The 22,574-nt window shown below is 41.4% G+C and overlaps 1 protein-coding gene and 1 long non-coding RNA gene across 2 annotated transcripts; one reads left to right on the top strand and one right to left on the bottom strand.

The window, feature by feature from the left end:
- Positions 1-1,769: 1,769 nt before the first annotated feature.
- LOC118300839 lies at positions 1,770-6,412 on the bottom strand. Its single transcript, XR_004790168.2, has 2 exons — positions 6,302-6,412; positions 1,770-3,415 (listed from the first exon to the last, which is right to left on the bottom strand). It is a non-coding gene; the product is annotated as an uncharacterized LOC118300839 (long non-coding RNA).
- Positions 6,413-6,474: 62 nt separating this feature from the next.
- Positions 6,475-22,574, top strand: LOC118300838 (transmembrane protein 164). Its single transcript, XM_035625660.2, has 6 exons — positions 6,475-7,285; positions 12,184-12,233; positions 15,146-15,212; positions 16,602-16,680; positions 19,532-19,632; positions 21,010-22,574. Exons 1-6 carry the CDS (start codon positions 6,848-6,850, stop codon positions 21,214-21,216), a joined length of 942 nt encoding a protein of 313 aa, XP_035481553.1. The 5' UTR covers positions 6,475-6,847; the 3' UTR covers positions 21,217-22,574.

Raw genomic sequence — 22,574 nt, 5'->3', positions numbered from 1 at the left:
CTCAAAACCATCTCAGTGGTAGTTTCCACCACAGGACCAGTCTAGAATGTCCAGGATTTGTCTCTGAGCTATATTTGTTACATGTCATTACCATATCGAGTTTCACTGTTCACCACCGCAATAACCAAATAATCCTTAGGCCTATTAAAGATAACAGCTGTTCTAGATGTTATATGTTAGGAGCGTCTGTTTGGTGGTTTGTCATTTCATCTGCAGGGGAAGAGATTGCCTCGTAATCTTTGATGATTTCTTGAGCATACAAGAAGCAGACCGACCCATTACAATGAGGCCATTAATCTGCCTTTCAGCTCTGATGCAGCATTCTGCTGCTGCTGGGACAAGCACAGGCCCCATGGCTTCAGTTCGGAAATAAATATGTTATGAGCTGCAGGAAACTTTACCTGGAGGAAAGTTTACTTGCACACTTTTTTTTACCTTCAAGGTAGAGGAGACGCTGGGTAGACTCAGATATGTGTGTGTTGAACATCAAATTATTGTTGCTGTAATATCACAGCTACAGATAACTGCACAAAAAATACAGTAAGTTCTCAATTCCTGAAATGCAGAGACATGAGTGGGGGAAACAAATGCACTGGCCTCAGTAGCACTGAGCTTTAACATATCCAATCGAAGCGGTAGAGCTGAATATGGAACTGATTAAAAATCTGCCTCTACTCTGCCTTACTGTATCTCTGGGAGTCTAATTTTAAACCCTACCCATGATCCTCAGCTTGGGTGTTGCATCGATTAGCAAGGTAGAAATTGACATATGTTCCCATGTTTCTGTGTAGCACACTTGACAGTCGTGGTACATTAGATTAGCTGTGGAGTGGAAAGCTCGGATGCCCTGCGGTCAGTGTGGGGTCTCCTAATGGAGGAAACAGCTCAACAGCTGTACTTGTCCTTGGGAAGATAACATAGTAAGAGCAGTGGAAACCGAGAGGCAGAGGAGTCATTTTATAAAATGTGAGGAGAGAAGATGAAATGCAGCATAATGTAGGTAATAAGAAGATGCACTGGTGCTGAATTTGAATATTTCCAGCTACTTGTGTGGCTTATTGGAACAGCTGGAGGATTAGATTACAATAAGATGAATTACATTAACATATAACTCAGAAATATAGCTTTCTTCTTCTTTTCCCACACGGGGGAAATATTGTTCTTTGCTGGTCATTGTTCGGACTGTGGCTTTTCTCCACTCTGGCGCAGGTTTTTGAGACAGATCAGAGGGCGGTTCACTGAGTTATGCACAGATTTCAGTTCGGATGGTGCCAACCTCTTCAGTTTGGGGTTTATTGTCTGTGTGCCTGAAGTCAGCCCACATCATATCTCCTGAGATGATACCCTGACATACTTACCCATTCAGCTTCCTTCCTCTAAGCCCCCCCCCCCCCCCTCTACCTCCCCCAGGAGATGCATGGATGAGCAGGCTCATTCTCCTCGTGGGGTGTTCCCCATGCATGACTGATGTTTAGATTAATATTCTTGACTGATTCCTGCTCCGCCGTGAGGAGAGGGGTCGGCCTATCAGAGCACAGCCGCCCCCTCAGGAGTCCATTGATTTTCGCACCATTCTGACAAACCTAGACCTCCTGGACCCACAACCTGTCCATACCTGTTGTCCATTTATGATGCCATCTCCTCGGGCCTAGCTGTCCACATCTGCTTTTTATAATGTAGCTCTTTTTATCCTTCACCTACTTTACATACTGAATTTTATCGAAAAAGTGAGCAGGCAGGCATTCGTGTCAGCCAGATCCTCTTAGGAATTAATATTTTAAATTTATTCGTCAATGCGTCTAATCTCTCTCCTTTCACACTGTAAAATCATGAAAACAATATTAAATAAATACTGAACAGGCCAAAATAACAGAACGCCAATCAATGCAAAAATAACAACCTTCATACAATGAATGGGAAAAAGAAGAAAAGAAAAAAAAAAACAACAGAATGAGCATTAATGTCGAACTATACTGGCCTATGCTTATTTTTTATATATATAATGTTCCGTATGTGTTTGGCAGCTGCACAGTTTTGATTTTGGCTCCAAACTCTTGTATTTGCAATGTGAAAATGAATAAAATACTGTTTGCAGCCTTTCATATGTGTGCACATTAAACATCTAAGGACCTTGAGTCTTTTAAACAGTTGGTTTTAAGAAGGTGAGGATTTGCAATAAAGTTGTGCTTTTTCAAATATCCACCAAAAAGCCTCATTTGGAATAAATGCTCAAATCCAAACAGTGAGAGAAAATGGTAATATCGCCCCCTGGTGATACTTATGACACTGGCTTCTTGTCATGAAAGCTGTTAAAAGCAGTGTGACGATGAAGTCAGTGGTGTGTGTTGTTCGGTTTCATCCAAAGACCAGGAATAATTCTACAGTGTGCAGAACAGCAAAGTACATGACAAACAGCACTGATAGGTGTGATACAGGATTTTGTGCATCACTCACTCTCTGTCTCTGTTTGCGTTTAACATAATCCATTTGATATTTGAACAAGCGGTTGATTCAGTTGTGACAAAACTTGGCTCGTAGTTTTGGCAGATCTGAAGAGTAAAACCTGCTTTGACTCCCAATGCTTTAGGTTGACGCTGAGCTTAAAAACTGATGTACAGTTAGGTATGAGCTTAACTTTTTCTTTCCAGGGACAGTTTGTCTTTCTTATGGACATAGAAATCAGTCAGTGACTGACACTTAATGTTATTACGGTATTGGAGGAACACAGCCTGAAATTGACACCGTAACAAAGAGCAGAGAATGCTGGGAAGATCCGGTTGGCAACATTGCCAAATAAATCGAATAAACTGCATAACCCAAAAAAATTAAGTGTATGATTTGCATACAGTCAAACAAATCCCATCAAGTGATTCTATCATACGGACACTGTTACATATTATTTTACAGATAGTAAAAAAATATGTTTTCTTCACAGGAGAAAACTGAAGCTAATGCAAAAAATTGGCAGCTTTTTCTTGGATAGACCAGAAATATTATTCATATTTCTCTAGGCGGTTATCCTCTGCTTACAGTTTTCCCTGACAAACTAGCCTTGGACTTATATAAGCAAACGTTAAGTTCATTAAAGAGCCTTAAAAATATTTTTTTATCTATAAACGAAGCTGCGCTGCTGTTTTTCCTCCACATCCAGCTGTTCCTTCTCAGCCCTCTCAATCTTCAACTAATTAGCATATTTTCACCAGACCCTGAGGGTCTTGATTTCATGAAGTTGCTCCAATCTAACTTCTACTTCTTTCTTTTTTTTTTCCAGAGGAGTTCAGCGTGAAGAGAGCGGCTCGCTTTTTATCTCACAGGATCACATGCTGGGAGACCAGTTGACCGTCTTCCTGCTCCTCTCCAAGTCCAAGATGCGAGGCCTGGGCTTTACAGCCGACGCTGACTGAGTCAGTCTTTCCTGATGGGAGTTTGAGAACATGTTGTATTACTCTTTAAAGAACATTGAAAATTGGGTCATTTTTATTTTATTCTGGGCAACAAGCAGTGGGAAAGAGGCCGCTGATGAGACAGTTTACTTATTAAATGTCAGAGGGTTCTTTCCCTGAATGAAGGCCAGCAACCTTTTGGGAGACGTTCGGGTTGATTGTTTTCCTTTGGCTTTAATATCCTTTTTACATGACATGAGCCAAAAACAATTTGACTTTAATTGTCCTGACTAGAAATCAGTGGTAACATGAGTTACACAAACCTTGAAAAGACTCCAAAAAGACTTCAATAATTAGTTAGACTGTACAGAAATTAAAAAATCAAGACCATGCTGTGGGCTAAAATGATCCACACAGGAATAAAATGAAAGAACAGGTTTGTATTGAAATCTAAGTGATAGATTAGATAAGCATGCCCTCTCATTTTTGTTATTTATCCATGTGTATATCAATTTTTGACTCACCTCTTTTCTTCTTCGTTTCGTCATCTCTGAGCACTTCCAGTGAATTATTATTAAGAAATTATCTTTTCATATGAAGCTGATTTAAATAACAACTTTGTGAGACTTTGAACTGATTACACTCTCAAACTCTGTATTTCTCCCCCACTACACCACATGTACAACCAAAACTGAAAGCCATCTCCTCCCTTACTGTGCATAGTAACGCAGCTTTGGCCACAATCACAACTCACCGCAGTCATTTGCGCTCAGAACCCTGGACCTGCTTTCAAACGTGTGCGGAGTGCTACACACATCCCTACACTAATGGAGTTATGTCAGCGTGTGGTTATCTCAAAAACTGAGCATTGGCCAAACAAAGCAGGCACCGTGGGAGTCACATTAGATGCATCCACTTCTCCTCTTTTCTTCTCCCTCATGAGTCCATGTCAGTCCATTTCCTCGTTTAATCCACTCCATCTCCCCTCTCGTGTTTGTAACAAAAAAATCTAAAATATTGGCCATACTGAAGTGCATCCCAAACCAATTAGTGGAGAGCGTGCTTGCGTCACTGCCCCCTGCTTTTGTAGAAACACAGCGCCAATTGAGCGTGGAGGAAACTGGCTCACAAATGAGTTCTCTGTGGACACTGAAGTTTGGTGAGGACGTATTTTGTAATTTCACTTCAATTGGACGTTTCTCCCTTGTCCTTCCACTTAATGGAGTGATTTCTAAAGGAATATTTGGGTCTCATTATAAACCCGAATCGTACAACCATTCTATTGTTGTGGCCATTGATCGGTTTTGCCCATAGTTTGGAGAATGCATTTGGCTAATTAATAGGTGTACATGAATTAAAGCATATTATGTATGATAAAAGAATATACAAAGCTGAAACAATCTCCCCATTTGTCCATTGCTTTAATATTTGCCTCTTTTTTATCACAATAAATATTGATGGTGCCACTATGGAAATCAAGGGTTCTCTCATTTAGGACTGTTGACTTGTACAGAAAATACTGAGTGTTTAGGGCTAATGATTTATGGCTATGCTAGAAATTTACCGGTCATACCATCGCCATGTAATATTATCCGTGATGATAAAATTTAAGGGTCTCTTTCAATGTCTGAACTCCACGAATCCCTAAAACTAAAACAGATGTCCGAGTGCCTTTAGGCTGTAGTATACATTTCTAGATCCTATGAATTCTTCATGTGTTTTTCCAATTACAATCTGACCTAGATTGGCAAATTGATGTATGATGTGTCCGAGAAGTAAAATATGCAGACGTCAGCAGCTCAGTCAATGTCAAGTGAAGATGGCCCTGGAACACACCCAGACGGGTCTTGTTGCTCAAGGTGGAGACATGTAACCCAGTATTAGTTTAGCATTAGGTAATATGTTACCCAACCAGTGTGTATTAAACGCTGCTATTTTGTTGTCTCTGTGCTTATTTGCTCATTCATGTAATTTAATGTTTTGTGAGTCCATCTGCAGATGCAGAATTTGACTTACAGAAATACCAGCGTTAGCTCTTTATTCAACAGAAATTGCCACCACATGGCGGAGGTGGGCGACAACAGGGAGAACATAAACTACTGTCAGTCAAAGATGGACATGTATGTTTCAATAACACATTGGTTAAAGTACATCTGATTGTAGTTGCCATCGTGAAACCTGTTGCTTTTCTATAATAGTTTAATAGTTTGCTGTCATCATATAGAGACAGTATACAGCAGTAAATAAGGGACTGAAATGTAACTGGCTTACGTGAGTGATTCATGAACTGTATAAGCCAAGGGTAACTAAGAATAGGATAATCATTGTTCATGACTCCTCCCAAGAAAACTGGTTTCCAGGTGCCCATCTGTGAATCATTTTCATGTACAGCATTAAAACCAGTGGAAAGAAAATCTGTTTAAAAAAAACTATTATGCAGTTTCTAATCACTCCGACGTTGGATGAAATTAAAGTAATACTCGTGTGTCTCCGGGGCCCCTATGAGGATGAAGAAGTAGAGCTTTAGCATTTTTCTGCTACTGGGCAGTTATTCCTTAAACGCAACACGAACATTGGTGAGAATAACGTGTTTTTCATGAACGCACCATCCTCAATCGTCACGTGTGGTTGAGCGCAGCCTCCTGTTTGAAGTGTACCGAAAACTTTAAGCCCGTAGATTTGACTCTCAGGCAGTGTACAACGTGTTTTTGAGGGGGGGGGGGGAAAGCAAAGAAAAGTTTAGTCGACGAAATTTGGAAATGCCATTAGTGAATACCACGTGTTATTATATCCAAGTGTGTGAACGGAAAAGTATATCTTAATTGTACATTTTACATCAATACCTCAATTTCTTTTCCACGGGTCCGCATTATTTGTAATATGCTACATTCAACTAAAAACGTGCCTCGTTTACTTACTTATTGTGCTTCATTGGCACAATGACACGACGAAAAAGACGATCCAACCAATGAACAAAGGCAACCTGAAGTAGCGCCTGTAGCGTGCCTTTAGTGCTGACTGAGCCTGAGAGGCTAAACTCGGGGTTAACTCTGTGTGTCGGTTCACCAAGGTAGGCTCGGTAAGCTAAAGCTAGCTACCTACCCGGTGTCCTCGCCGCTGCCAACACAACCGACCTCCAACAGACTGCTTCGTGGCTTAGTATGAGAGGGGAACAGGTAGCCGACATGCGCCCCCGCCTCACATGATACCGGCGTCCAGTTGAGTGTTCACGTTTGCTAGCTCCGTTGCTAATTGTGCCGGGGCACACAAGAGGCTCGCCACCGCTAGCAGCCGCAGCCGCTACGGGTAGTCTTGACTATAGCCGCCTCCCGCCGCTAGCTACAAGTTCCTCATCGCGTCCGTGGAGGAGGCAGCGTTAGCCGCGGCCAGAACACACCGGGGCGGCGGATACATGTCTCCCGCTGAACCGCGAGGCGAGCCACGACGGGGACATCTCGCAGTTCATGTTTCGCCAAGAAGTCAGTGCGACGTCTTTTATTCCATCTTGTTCGTATCTTTTCCAACACGAGAAGAGGAATATGTCCCGGTATAACATATACAGCCTGCTCGACTGGATCTACGGCGGCGTGGACCCGAAGTTCGAGGGCAACGGGGGGCCCGAGTGCGCCGCCTTCCTCGCGCCGCAGCAGCGCGTCAGCGAGAGTCTGGTCATCGTCCTCGTCTCGCTGGTGGAGATCGGCGTGGCGCTGAGCAAGATCAACCTGTCCAAGGAGCTCCGGGCGGCGGGGAAGGACTGCGCGAGGGCGAAGGAGGACAGCCTGGGCAAGAACCTGTTGCTGGTCGCCCTGTGCATGACGTTCGGGGTGGAGGTCGGATTCAAATTCGCCACCAAGACCGTGATATACCTGCTGAATCCATGTCATGTGGTGACCATGGTCCAGGTGAGTGGTGCCGCCGGCGTGTGCGTCTGAATACAGACATCCATCGAACTTTTCTTTGAACAGACTGACAGCTCTGACTGAATTTATGTTTTTTATTTGTTTAATATCTTACTTGACTTTGATGACACTGCTTGATCAGATACACACTTTGCCCTCCTCCTCATCCTATGACGAAACACCATGGTTGCTATTTACCTGAGTACTTTCTGCTTCCTGGAGAAACATATCAACACACTTTTTTTTTATGAGCCCCACAGGACTTTAATGTGTAGTACAAAAGTCTGCATACTCTAGTGTCTTCTTTGTCCTTTCTTCACCCAATCAACCACTCAGAACATGGTCCAGGGCCAAAACCTGTGGCTATCACAAAACTGTTTTTGTGTGGCTGGAAGAGGAAGTGTTGTGCAGGCCAGTGAAGCTACAGAGGAGCAGACAGGCCTGAGCTAACCTTATCGCTGCAGTGACACTTTGGAAGCGAATGTTTACAGCATAGATATTAAAGTCGGTGATGTCTCGTGGTTTTTTTTTATTTTTCTCTTTCGTTAGGTCGGAATCGCAGGCTGTGGTCCCAAACGGCACAAAGGCTGCTGGAGGGGCCACAGGCACCGCTGAATGTACAGTACACAGCCTCCTGGTTGTCTGACCTTCATGGCGCATGATTGGACGCCACAGGTCACGGCGACACAGGTCACTGCCAACTGCGTGTTAATGTGTCGGATCATGCACTTGAAATGTGGGGAAGGCGTAATATTGATGTTATTATGTCACACTTCGTGGGAGGTGGCGTGATGGCGCCAGCGGACACTGATGAACAACTGGCTGTGATGAAGAATTGACTGATGGAGGCGAGAATGTCCTCAATGTACGGTGACCGAGGTTAAGATAATCCACAGCAGGTGAAACCTGGTGCGTGTGATCAGAAGAGGACATTAAAGAAATGTGTGATTTGTGGCCCAATTTCTCTCTCGCTTCTGAGAGTGGTCAACGGGAAGGTGTTGTTTCCATTGACAGGGCGCTGCGGGGAATCGCTTCCAGGAGTGAACTTATTACAGGGAGGGACTTGCTGGAGCTTGACTGTATGAGATCAGAAAAAAAATGGCTGGAGCAATAAGTGTGTAGTCTGTAGATTTTGCTGGCACACATCAAGGATTCCTCCATGAGGGGATTGGAAAGAGGCTCAGAATGTTTCAATTAGTCGACAATTATTTATTTCTACTCACAGTGTGAGCCGACACCGCCCCACGGGGTCATCATCGGATGAAATGCAGTGTCACAATGTTTTTCTCTTTCTGTGTCTCCCTTCCTCCTGGAAGTTTCGTTCCTATGCTGCGTTTCAGTTTACCTCGGAACTCTGGTTTATCGTACCAGTATGATATTGGAACTCAGAATTAAGACCTCCGAGTCGGAAATTGCAAATGGAACGCCCCTGCACGTCGGAAAAAAAATCCCCAACCCCACTTATGGCGTCCGAGTTCTGAGGTCAACTGGAACGCAGGAATAGGCCCCTGAACAGAGCTCCCATGGTGCTTGGTGAGATGTGCAGAAACAGGTGTTGCTTGCTGTGGCTGAAGTTGCTCCCGTCCTTGAGTTATCTGCCGAGGTGTCTTTTTCACCTGTGCCTTGTTAAAAAGAATCTAACCACTTGACCGTGTTGCTATGCTGCAGCAGCTTTCAGTGTCCTTATACAGCGGCTTGTCAGCTAGAGTAAAATGTTTTATTAGCAACGGCGGGTGTTTATAAATTCTACAATTTCAAATTGGATTGGATTGGATTGGTAGATACTTAAAGAACACTGAAGCTAACGTTATGCTAGGATTGTAAATGTCATATACTGCACACAAACATCATCAGTGTTTTGGAAAACCGTGTTTGCAACAAAATGTTAGAAGTAATTTCACACCATTTAGGCAAATCTTCCATGCAAGCTTGAAATGAATTAAAAATATTTGATGGGGAAACAATGCAGAAACAACAGGCGAGCAAGCATCACTTAGTCCAAGGTGAGCGAACTCCAACTGGGGACGGAGAGTTAGGTGATGACTGATGAGATGATGTTGCTCATCTGACAACACAGATGTTTGCAGTGTCGTCCTCCACGTGGAACCAGAGCCGCCACATTGGCACGAAAGCAGACGTCCAACTGATCACTGACTGATCCATTTATCATCCTGTTGCATTCTCCTTAGTCTTTCTTTTTCTCGTTTTATTCTAAGTTTCCTGCTTAAGTTTATGTTTGGCGAGAATTTTCAGATATTTTGAATTTGCTTTGCAGTTGATTTGATTTCGGATCTGTGTATTCTGCCTGTGTAAATCTGATAGTCATATGCCAGGAATCAGACAAACGCTAAGACTATTATTAAAGCGCGTCTGTGAATATAATCATAGCCATGATTCACACCGGTAACTTGAATGGTTAATTGTTCATTAGTTCACCAATCAATACAAATCACTTCCAGAGGTTCAGGGATGGGTTGTTGTGTTTTTCATACATGGCGTCCAAATGACTCCTCTGATATGGGATTCCCAGCTGACCTGGAAGTTTCCTTGTAATGTATGATAGTAGATAAGGTGCTTGTTTGTCTGATAAGAGCTTATTAAAGTGAACTTTATCACCAGGAGACCATTGTGACCGGACATACCGATTATTTAATGCAATCATAGATAGATTTGGTCGGTGGATGTGGATAAATACTGTGGCAGGCTGCAGAAAATATCCTTGGCCATTTCTTCAGCAGGTTTGAATTGGTTTAAAAGGAGTTTGAAATAATACCAACATGGCAGCAACAAACCTTAAGAATGTGCTTTGTACTTCAAGTTCAAGTACCAAGCTCTTAAAAAAAACATAAAATCTTCATTATCATTACATATAGCCACATGTATTATCTGTGTTGCTGTAGTAACAGAACACCCAACATTACAGATTGTTCTGCTGAGTGTTTTTGAACAGTTTCCCCTCACATCTCGAGAGATCATTATGCAGTTACAGCTGTGCTTTTACTTTGAAATTACTCTGCAGAAATGACGGACAAGCGTTTTTGTTGAATTTTGTTATGTTGCAGTATGCAAATACAAATTGTGAAAGAAGGCTAAAGCAAAAAAGAAAACACCCAACATTACCATACACACATTATGGTAAACAGTTCTGTATGCAAATCCTATCCCAGTTAGATTAGTGTCTCCTTGACTGGCTGTTTTTTTTGCAGCCCACTCTCATCACCTGTATGATTATAAAATACTAAATACTTTGACACAACATTGCTCTTTTCCTCATGTTTCAGTCTCTTGCAGGTCTTCTTCACAGAACCGTTGCAGGGGACATGAAACATGTTGGCGTTATGTCTAACTAAATGTGAAAGTAATATGAAAGATTGATTTTCGGCTAGTAGTAAAACATGGTGCAAAGCCGTTTGTTCTGACGGTTGTGACTCAAAACGTTTAGAACTACAGGAATCTTCATTCATAACACGTGATGAAATGTGCAAAGCAACAAAAGTTACAGAAAAAAAGAAAAGCAAAAAAAATGACAGTAGTTTAGTCATTCCTTTCTCACAGAGGTGGGTTTCATTGCACAGTACAGGCATTTCAGTTGGACGCAAACTATCAATTAAAACTGCGAGAACACTAAAAACACACTTTTTAGGTTCCCATGGCGAAAAATGATGACTCACACTGTTATGCTAACAGAGGAAGCCCACACCCATAAACTGTTAGACTGCGAGCAGTCCTCATCACCCAGAAATAAGAACTTTACCGAGCAGCTTCACCAAATTGAGACCAACATGAAACCAAGTGAGGAACAGACCGCCTCACACACGTCATATTAATTCAACCACTCAAATGATAATAACACTGGTTCTGTTATTAATTGTGAAGTACTGAGCTGTTGCTAACCTTCACAAAACTGTAAATAGTGCACCAGCCCAGTTTCCTTTGTATCTACGTCTGACTGAAATGTTTCTTTGGGACCTGGAATAAGCTCCAGGGAAGGTTCATGGTAAAAAAAGGAAGAAAAAAAAATCATCACATTTTATCTCTAATCGCCTTATGTATGTAAAGAAGCGTCATGGAAGCGATTAAGACATAAGTTACGGCCTTTTGAAGAGGGCTGCTGACAAGATGACAAACGTTAACAGGCCTATTTAGCCACCAGTTAGTGATTTAGACTTTCCTTTTCATTTTTTAACCCAATTTTTTGGTGCTGAATAAATTTGAATAAATGAAAAATATAAATACTTAATAAAAGCTCACATTCTGTTCAAAATGTAGCAGACAACCCATTTATACAGATTTAGCAACAGTGAGACTACAAGCAGATGGCAGGAAATGCCAACACGTACTGTAAACTCACAGGGATGTGAGCGAGATATCGGAAAAGTTTGCTTGTTGTGAATAATCCTAGCTTTTGGGAGAGTTTTCTTTACAACATTTTCAATCATTATTCCATACAAATCCATTTAGCTCACTCTTGTCTTAATCACTACTCATATTTAATATGCATGGGAGTTTGTACTAACACAGTCGATAAGATAATCACATGTTATCAATGTGTCAAAATCCCAGGATCTGGATTCTACTTAAATAGTTTTGAAATAACTGAACTGAAGTTTTCAAGTAGCAGTTTTCACTTTCTACTCTCCTTTTGTGACTGTCCTCCTGAGTGTGGTCTCAACTCTGCATTTTGTTTTTCTCGTTTTGAAGCACAAAGTATGCAACAGTTGCCAGAGGGAGGCTCCTGTTGTTATTATATTTTTAATAACTAGGTCATTGTAATTTGTTAATTTTCTTTACCTACAGCATTGTGGCACTGGAAGCTCTTGGAGCATTGAAGCTGTTCAGTAATGACTACGGATTTAATGTGATAATATGGTTTCTAATTATCTCCGTGCTCTCCTCAACAGATCTTCCTGCTGGCCTGCCCGCCATGTAAATCAGCAATGGTTATATTTAGGTGAGTATATTCACCCCTGGCACATGTCTGGATTTGTTCTCTGGTATATTCAGAGAGATTGAAATATGTGTCTTGGCAGTATACACCTGTAATTGTGTTAACGTGTAAATCACAAACAGGCTCACAGTTTCATGCATCCTCCACCTGCCACAGGAGGAAGCTGCCATGACGATAAATATTGAATGCAATATAAAATAATTGGTCAGACAGACCCAAATTGAACATGTATTTTATTTTCATATAAAAACAATTGCCTCATTGATTGCAATTACTGGTACACTTCTAAAGAGTGAATTTGGTTTTAACGGTTTTATTGTGATGGATTTGCTGGGGTTTATGGTCTTCTCTCCTCAACAACTACCCTAGTCTGGGCAGTTAATTATTCAGGAGAAATGATTGTGTTCTTGCCAGTGGGAACACGATGTGGGATTTACGCGGAGAATAAAGAATTACAAGCAGGGTCACTTTCTGTTGCCGTTGCCCATGGGAGTCTGTAGCTGTGTCTTACCTGGAATGGTCATAAAGCATCCTGCTAAAAATAAAACGCTGTCTGACAAGTTTTATGAAACACTCACATATTGTGGACAACAAAACACTTAAGTAAGTCAGTTCAGAATTTTTTATTTATTTATCAGGCCCAGTACTTTAACATAGTGGACTAGTTTATGTAGTACTATATCATCTTAGTGGACATATTTCCCATGAGAAATGAGTACATGAATTTATATCCTGGTTCAGGAATGACAAGCTTCTCGTTCGTGTGAATGGTGGATTTTATCTACGTCTGGATAAGAAAAACAATTTTAAAAAGTCAAGTGGAACTGCATAGTACATGTACCATAAATACTTATTATTTTAAAGAGCCAATAGACAACTTCCGTGGCCCTAGCGGATCCAGGTGGTATTCTTGTTTGATCTCTGTCGTAAAGACGCTGCAAGACGCCGGTAAGGACACAGGTACTTTTCCTCAAAGCTCCTGAGGAAGTTGTCAACACCACTTTGGGGATAACTGAGGAGAAGAAAGTTCACTGAAGCTCCTACTTTGTTTTCTGGCTCCTAGTGGCAGCGTTAGCATCATGGCTAACTCAATGCTAACAGCCTGGCTAATGTCCAAAGAAGTAAACCAGGCCAAAATCCCAATTAGAACAAATAACCTCAAGTTAATGTCCAGTAGTATTAATAAGTAGGCTGGTTGTGTTACTAACCGATCTAGTTGAAAGAAGATAAACTGTATGTTGTATTTGAAGCCTCTAAGTGAACGCCCTTTTATCTCTTTTATTTGCTTTTGTTCCTCCGTCAACGGGATTATTTTTCTCTTGCCAGTTGTTTTTTGCCAATTTGGCTTTTCCACCATCTGCCATTTGCCATCACTGGCGATAGACACTGGGAGAATAATGTTGTCTTCCTTGTTTTGTTTACACAATGGGTAACACAGTTACTTTGTGCCATAAATATTTTTTATGCAAAACTGCATCCCGGTAGCCAAGAGAATGACACGGTGAATGCACAAGGCTTATAGGGGACCAATATGATCTCAGTTGGTGTAATTTTTCTATCGCCATTACACTGTGCAATCAGTTTTAACATCCCAAGTTTAAGCCAAAATGTTGTCTATTTCTGCTTTGTATCCGAAATGCAAAATGTAGACTTGTAATCCCCAAGATTTCTGACCTGGCAGATTGAGCAACAATCTAAACAATGAGTTACTAAAGAGTAACTGAAATAAAGTTCATACAGTGTAAATTTATACTTACTGTAAAATGTCATCAGCAACAGCGGGACTCAGTAAAAGGAGTCGTTGGTAAGCTGCAGTCGGTCACCCACAGCTCTTCCTCTTACTCAAACTTGAAATGTAATTTTAACGACATTAAAGGGAATTTGATGATGGTAAAGGCCCATTTCCTCCCACAGCACAACAGCATCAGCGATTCATGTCTCGGCCTAAGTATTGATCGTGACAGAGAATAATTTACTCACAGCAAAAAGTGTTTTGAAGAGCTCCATTTTTTTAAACATAGTCATTGAACAGGTGGGAAATGGTGGGCAAAGAGCGCCAGTGATCAATACATGTAGTGAATTTGAATTTGAATGAAGTGGACTGTTTCTCCAAACGGGTTTGGAGGCTGCCAGAGTGACAGCTGGGTTTATTTGGACTGCTATCCTACTGCACCGCTGTTTTCACCGTGACCTTCGCTGTCGCAACAGTTATTTTGGCTCATTTGACAAAAAGAGCAGTTGGAGGAGTTGGATGGAGGTCCACACTTTGACACGTAAACTCCTGGGTTTTATTGATGGTGGGTCTTTGAATGATTCCTGGTTAAAATAAACATTTATCCTCACGTTGGGTAAAGTTAACTGAAGACGCATGACACATTTTCCATCTGCAGACAGGCTGTGAGTGTGTGTGTGTACTGAATGATGAGTGGAAGATGGAAGCAGCTGCAGAATTTGTGTCGACCAAAGGATGAAATGTATCTAAATTATACAAATTACGACAGAATAATGATGGTTATTTGTCCGAATTGCGTCAGCAACTTTGTGTGTTTCCTGAATTGATCTGGGAAGTGTTCAGTCTCTGCATTATGCACATGCATGAGCGAGAGGTAATAATTGACTGAGCCGTCAGTGACCTGACTTCTCACTATAAACTCTCCCAAAATGAACTGACTGCCAAATAAAGAGACAGCTGCTGCTACTGGCTTCAGGGAGGATTGACTCCACATCCTACAACTTCACCTCCGCCTTTTCCACCGTGCTTACATCAGCATTAACCATTTCAAGCTAATGTGTTATTAATGTAATGATAGACGGAATGTGGAAATAGGATGTTTATTTGATTTATTTATTGAAGGACGTGTTTAATATCTCATGTTGTTATCAACGGCTGATGTTTCCCCCCTGTGTGTTTTCAGGCTGCAGGTCCACATGTTGAATGGTGCTCTACTGGCTTTAATGTTCCCCGTAGTGAACACCAGACTGGTAAGTAACCAACACCTTCATGTCAGTCACAGTTTTCCCTCTGCAAGCCTTTGTTCGATTTCTGAGGTTAACAAGGAAACTTTCTTCTTCGTTATCCTTATGTTTCACTTTTTATGACAGCTCAACAAGAGAGCGGGTGCTAACCCTTAACTTTGATTTGTTGGAAATTTGTGACATTTTAGCTCCATTTTGTCAGAACTGTGATGTTTATATGAATGTGATGTTTAAATGAATGTGTCTCTACCAGAGCATGAATCTGAAGAACAAATTCTAGCACAGAGAAGACAAAATGTCAGACCCCAGGAGCATAATGTATGAGCTTGATTGATGATTGAAATGTTCTGTTTTAGTAAAGTTTGGAGAGTGTGAACTTTAAAAAAAAAACACGATCCCTGTGAAGATTGAATGGTCTTACAACAAAACTCTTCCAAGTAAAGCTGGTGCTGGTGAACTGCTTTAACTGTTTCATTAGCAGCTAAACAACTTGTTTTCTCGGACAGAGAAGTTTGCCTTCACAGAACTGTTGAGGTGTGTAATCGTTGGGCCTTACTATCAGTAAACATTATGTCATTGGTCCACTAAATTAAATTAGTTTTAACAACAGATGGAGCAAACACAAGTGTTAGGAAAGAACACAAATCGGATTAATTCAGATCCTCATAAATGTTCTTGTAAGAGCAAAGAGAATCTTCACGCTCTCATGATTTCCTTTCATTAGCAATAGAATAACAGATGAAGATGAGTCAAAACAAACCTGACTTCCTTGTGAATGCTGGTCTGAGATCAGTCCATTAGACCTTCACACAGACAGAGTGCAGGAAGTCTGTGTACACCCTAGACCACGGTCTTAAACTTGTAGACGCCACAGGTTTAAAATAAAGGAAAAATTATGAAATGAAAGGATGACTGTGCACTCATCCGTAAGGCATTAATAATCACTGAATGGTTTGATGAGTGTGAAAATGATATGAATCATATTCCATGGCCTTCACAGGCACTGGATTTCAACCTAATGGGAGATTTTGGACAGGGTTAGACGGAGCTCCTCTCCACCATCCTCATGAAACACCAGATAAGGGATTATTATCTTTTGGAGGAATGGTTGTTTCATCCCTCCAGTCGATTCCAGACTGATTTGAGACTTTTAGAATGAATAGCATTGAGGCTCTTCTGGCAGCTCGTGGTGGCCCAACACCTTACTGATGTTTCCTTTAATTTGTCACCCATTTGTTTTCACCAAATGTTCATGTTCTTCCCCTTCGTCACAATGTACAAATAAAAAAAACATTGAAACAGAACCACACTGGTGCCATCACCAGGCCAGGAGCTGCTCTGCCTGTGAGCCGGATGTGCGTTGTAAAGAATTGAATGAGCTTCTTCTCTCCACAGCTCCCGTTTGAGAAGGAGATCTACTACATCCAGCACTCCATGCTCTACCTGGTGCCTTTTTACCTTCTCAGGAAAGGAGGTAGGTGTCGATGCCGCTCCTTTTGCTTGTTACACCGCTGTTGTCTCCGCTCCATTGACACCCACACCATGAAATAGCTTCCACATGCCAGCCAAGCAAGCTTATCTCAACCATGATGTCTTCCTCTGTGGATGGATTCTGTAGGTATTCTACAGTTGCTATAGGCACCAGCTCTTTCTACGTCCGCTCTTCTCTCTTGGCTCTCGTTGCTCATTTCAACTCCACAGTGACATGTTTACCAGCATTGCTCACTGCTCTGTGTCTAATACCTGTGAAAACATCAGTGGTGCTGCTCAACTGTGTCTTCTAAAGGTCAAAGTGTTACTTTGTATGTGAGGGAGGGATTTCATTCCTCCTGTGGTTGTAACTACAGGAGACAGATGTCATTGTACTTACGGTCAACAGAGGAAGGCTGCAGGAGGCTGTTCAACTGAATTATGTAGTATTATTATTATATAATATTATTACTTACTTAATTATTAATACTGCCACAGTAGTGAGGACGTATGTTGACTCATAATGTGCTTGTTAAATTGCTTGATCCACCACATTAAAACAATGTAACTCACATAACTTATTTACTATTTATTCATCTTTACGTTCTCTGCTCTTTGGTTTTTGTCAATGTGTGTGTTTTTATGTTTGCACCATAGAGTAGCATTTATAATTTTGTTGTATGTACTTACAATGACAAAGTCAATTCTGAATTCTGATTATTCTACTTCTCTCATGGTACATTAACTGATTATACTTTATGACATTTTTCATAAGTTTTGTTAGCTACAGCAAAGAAGTAATGACAAATAAGGGGGGGGGGTGTAGCCTTTTTTGTTCTGCCTAATATTCAGAATTTTCCTCATTTTCTTTCATGTGGTGTTAAAACTGTTATAAAAGTTGTACCTTTTACTTGGTGAACATGCAGAAACCTTGACTATTAAACTGCGCACTTAACCTACAGATATGACCCACATGCCTCACGATCTGCAGTTATTAACCTGCATACTGCATTTTCCTTTTGGTATGAAACATTACATCAGACTTCATGAACTGAAATGTCTGCAGTTCCCCAAAATAGTAACAGATGCATGTGCAATGTTCCTCTGAGAGAGCAGCAGTCCAGGTGCCCTTAGAATCACCTAGTGGACGAGGCACGAGGACAGATGTTGTGTCAGGCAGCTCCCAGCTGTAAATGTGTTTTAAAATGTAAATTGGGAAAGAGGACATGGGTTTCAACACAGCCCCAGAAACGATTTGCAAGACAAAAATATCAACACAGGGAGCAGTGAGATTGAAATAATTGGTCACATTTTACAGGGTTTAATGTGGATTGAAGTTTGTTAGAACTGATAGAAGTCAGGTAACTGTCAGAGAGAAGTATCCAGGGTCTAAAAACGTTAAAACCAAAAACCTGCCGGAAAGTGTCCCACTGTTCATCGGTAACGTAACACTGAAGGCAAACAAAAGAAAGTATTTGTTCTTCTGATTACACTGACCCAAAGCTGAACATTTGAGATGTCCCCTCTGCTCACTGCGCTGTAACAAATGTGAGCAGCGAGGAAACTGGAAAATCTAGTTTGACACCACATCCTGTTACTGGCTCACAGAGTTCTGTTTCTCTCGATTCGACCCAAGTGCCACAGGGAAGTGTATAGAAATAGTCATTGGTTTTTTAGTGTTCAAGGTAAAAAAAAAATATATATAAAATAAAAATATGTATATAATATGATTAAAAAGGTTTGGCACAGTACATATGTCCTATGTGCTTGCTCTTTCTTTAACCCACAAACCATTTCAGAGGGGGGTCACCAGAAAACAGGATATTCAGTGAAACCCGGAGGTGAGGAGAAACCCTTGGTTTCCTGTTACTGCACTAACTTGCACCGTGAAGATAAATGGCTCACGGGCAGGTTTTCTTAAACAAACTCAGTGTCCTCGTGTCACCTCCCGGCGAGCTTGAAAAACCTGCCTGAGGTTTTGAATTTGCTTATTGATACAGTCGTTAACAACAGAGCTCATATACGTGCGCGTTAATTTGCGTTTCCCGGTTGGACGCTCATCTGTTTAACGAAACCTACGTTGAATAACAGTACCTCTTTATGACCTGTCAGTCTCTTACATTTAAATATTACACACTGTGGTGTCATCCTCAGCACAGAATCAAATATATACTATCTATACTGTCTGCCCTTATAACACAGTGAGTCCACAACACCACAACTGTGAGGGCGTCAGTCTTTTCCCTTGAGCGGAAATATTAACCGCATTTACAAAGAGATTTTAAAACTGGACTGAATGTAGTTTAAAAGTGAGTTTTTGAGTATAAGCTGCATACAGTCTTAACTTGATTGAAAAGCTCATTAGTTACATTGTTTAAATTTACTATATGTAGAAATATAAGTATTAAATGCTGTTGAGAAAGAGATTTTGCTATGTAAAATGGACCAAAGAAAAACTAATTAACACTCAGTTTTAACTGCAAATCTATTCAAATCTTTCATCTAACAAGCTGTAAGTTTCCTTGACTGTGCTGAATAAAATGTAACGGTTGTTTTTCATCAGCTCACTGCTGCTGCTGCTGTTACACATTAATCTGTCTGGCTCCACTGGATTAAAATGGAGGCTCTGCTCTTTATTTACCCATCGCCATGGTAAATGGCACTATCAGAGCTCTTCTTTTTTATTGAATACACCCACAGGAACTGGACTCGGAGCAAAGAAACTCAGAGTTTGACTACACTAACTCTGAGATGGGAAACTTCAGCTCCAGATCAGTTCACAGTTTCGGGTGTTTTGTCGAACCAACGTTCTCAAACGCTCCTCAGGTGTTTTTCACCACTGTTTGTTTTCGCAGGTGTGTACAAGCCCGAGCCTCTGGGGGACATGTGGTGGGCGCTTCTCTCAACAGGCATCCTCTTCCTCTACCACTTCCTCTTCCTGCAGCTCCTCGGCCTGGTAAGATGGAGCCCTCTGCTGGCCATTGCACAACACGTCACTATGCCCAGTGCCCAGTGCACGCCACCATCTCTCGTCATTGCATTTATTACCAGGGAGTTATTTGAAATGAATAATACAAATTGCATTGTACTTATGTGCTAGCACAGTTAACTACATCACTGCTCCTTCACACACTTAGGGTGAATGAGCTGTTCAGTGCAGAGACAGTGTCCTGCATGGGGTAGCAGCAAGTGATCAGTCATTTTTTTGAAGTTGATGTGTTGACTTTTACAAGGGTCAGATTGTGATGCCTAGATCTGCAGTGCTCAGTACCTACTTTTTTTACATCATGTGGATGATTTGGTGCCTATCTGTCGTGAAGGCAAACTAATGAAGGCAGTGTGATGCTCTTGGATGATGTTCTTCTGAGGAACTTTAGGTCCTGGTATCCACCTACCTAAACATTGTTGCAGACAAAGTACTACAGTAGTTCCCTGTGGTGGTAATTCCTGATGGCAGTCAGCTCTTTCATCAGGATGATGCGTCTTGCCACACTGCAAAAGTTGTTCAGGCATGATGAGAGTTCAGGGTGTTGCCTCGGATCTCAACCTGATCGAGCAACTGTGTGATGTGCTGGAAAATCCAGGTCCCACCTTGTAAGGACTTAAAGGATCTGGTGCCAACGTATGGTACTTAAGATCACCTCCAGAGGTTCATGCCTCAACAGGTCAGAGCTGTTTTGGCGGCAGGAGGGCGACCCACACAATATTAGACAGGTGGTTTTTGATGTTGTGGCTGATAGTTGTACATTCTTGTTATTCTCTTTTTTGTTAACAACTCAAAGTCCCATTTCTGTAGCTGGTTACTTCAAATTCCTCTTTTGTGACACATTGCTATTGTTTGTTTTTTTCCACTCTAAATCGTGATTGGCATGTGAGTCATTGGGTCGAGCACCAATTCATCTGCTTTGGTTTAATAGTGAATGTCTGAGGTTAAGGAAGGCAAATAGGCCGAGGTGTTGCTGTCTGACTGCAGAGCTCTGCGTCACAGTCACAGACATGCTTCACAAAGTTCCTCTTTAATGAATTGTATTATGTTGAAAGGCGTTTCTGTCATTTCACAATTACAAAATGTCCAAAGTACACCAGCCACTAATGCAAGCATTAAAAGTCCTACCGGGAGTCAGGATGTACAAACTGAACTCAATTAGGTTATTCAGAGCAGAAATCCAACAGAAATGAGTTATTAGAAAAATGTATACAGTGAATTCAACCAAGTAATTTGCCAAAAACTAATTATCCAACCGGGTAGCGCTTATCGTTCTTATTCGAATTAGCTTCCTTTTACAACGTGTGCTTACTCAACCTTCCCGTTTGTGTCTGTTCTCCCCCGCAGGCAACCGAGGTCAACCTGAACAACATGCTGTGCCCGGCCGTGTCCGATCCCTTTTACGGGCCCTGGTACCGGGTTTGGGCGACGGGCCACCAGACCCTGCTGACTCTCGTTCACGGGAAGTTCCTCACACTCGTGTCGCAGCACACCGGCTCCGTCTGCAGATTTCTGCTGGACGCTCTCCGACTGCGCAGCAAGAAAGTTGACTGAATGTTTTTTTGCAAAGCTGCCCAGAGACCATAGCCTTTCACTCTCAATGCCTGCTCGTGCAGATTCTTTGTCTGTTTGTTTGTTTGTTTGTTTTTAAAGAAACATTTTTAATGCATCTTTTTAGACTTAATCATCTGTTTTACTGAAGCAAGTGAGCATTTCAGGGCCAGTGAATCAATGTGTCATTCTTTTAGTGTTGTAGTTGGCTTGCATACGTACTTGCATGGACAAACATAATAGGCATTTAAAGGCTGGTAGTTAGCATTGTGGAGTTATCCAGATCTAGCCTCTTTTTTTTCTTCTTTTTTTTTGGAGGGGGAATTACAATTTCCAGAAATATGTAAGTGAATTTGTTGGTGATTTCTAAAGCTGCCTTTTTGTTTCTGTTTTAACAACAGAAAAAACAAGAGTCACCGAAAAATGTCACTGCGGATCTGCAGTTAAACTTTCAGTACTTCAGGTGGTAGTTTTTGCTCGATCTATGTTATGTTTGTAAAGCTGCCATTTTATTTGTCTCGGATTGTGAATGTGTGCTGTCGTAAACGTTATCGCTTGTTTAGTCTGAGGATTTTTGTTTTGACACGTACGGTCACTTGTTGTCGTGACTGGAAAAAAAGAAAGAAATGTATTTATGGCGTCCCTCTGTTCTCACTTGAATACACACATGTACAGGTTGGCGAAAGCATCACAGTAAGTGGCCTCTACGGTGTTTCTGTCTCCAGCCCATTCCGATCATTCCAGTCGAGATAATCAAAGGACACAAGGATGTCTAACGTGCTGAGATATCAACGATGGATGAGGATTTGTGGAACTACACTGGGGTGTCGTTATTACCTCTGCCAAGGAGGTTGTGTTTTGTATTTTTTATTCCGTTACTTTATGATGTCGGACCACATTCAGTGAAGTATGAACACCAGTGGGTCGAATGAATGTGATGTTTGCTAAAATGGAAGAACTTTAAGAAAATAAGTCTCTGGGCTGGATTTGTTCATAAAGACACTTGAATACAATTTGTTGCTTGATCCTCAAGTTTAATCTCACAAGGCATCCCTGAATTCACTCCAGCGCAATATCTGCAATGAGTCACAACCTCGGTTTTCATACAAAGAAAAAAGAATTGCATCAGATGATCTGCATGAGGTCACTTTGAGTCATCCATTGACTGTCCATGTGAAAGAAAGTATTACGTAATGTTGATAATTGGAATATGTCAGTCTGGGTATAACATTTCAAGTACGAGGGCTGTGTTTATTACTGTAGCATTTACTGTACTCCACTGTAAAGGAAGGGATGAGACTTTTGTATTTTTGCTGGTTCGAGTGTATGTGCTGTATTGACAATTAAAGTAATGTCGACCA

This window comes from Scophthalmus maximus, chromosome 2 (assembly GCF_022379125.1).
Source record: "Scophthalmus maximus strain ysfricsl-2021 chromosome 2, ASM2237912v1, whole genome shotgun sequence".
In the NCBI taxonomy this organism is placed as follows: domain Eukaryota; kingdom Metazoa; phylum Chordata; class Actinopteri; order Pleuronectiformes; family Scophthalmidae; genus Scophthalmus; species Scophthalmus maximus.
The sequence above is the reverse complement of the archived record's forward strand: the minus strand, read 5'-3'. Positions and strand labels throughout refer to the sequence as shown.

Bases quoted from the DNA above. Each gene is read 5' to 3' on its own strand.
- LOC118300838 (XM_035625660.2), top strand. From the start codon at position 6,848: ATGTTTCGCCAAGAAGTCAGTGCGACGTCTTTTATTCCATCTTGTTCG. The intron at 12,234-15,145 runs GTGAGTATATTC...GTGTGTTTTCAG, and splicing joins TCAGCAATGGTTATATTTAG to GCTGCAGGTCCACATGTTGA. The intron at 16,681-19,531 runs GTAGGTGTCGAT...TTGTTTTCGCAG, and splicing joins TTACCTTCTCAGGAAAGGAG to GTGTGTACAAGCCCGAGCCT.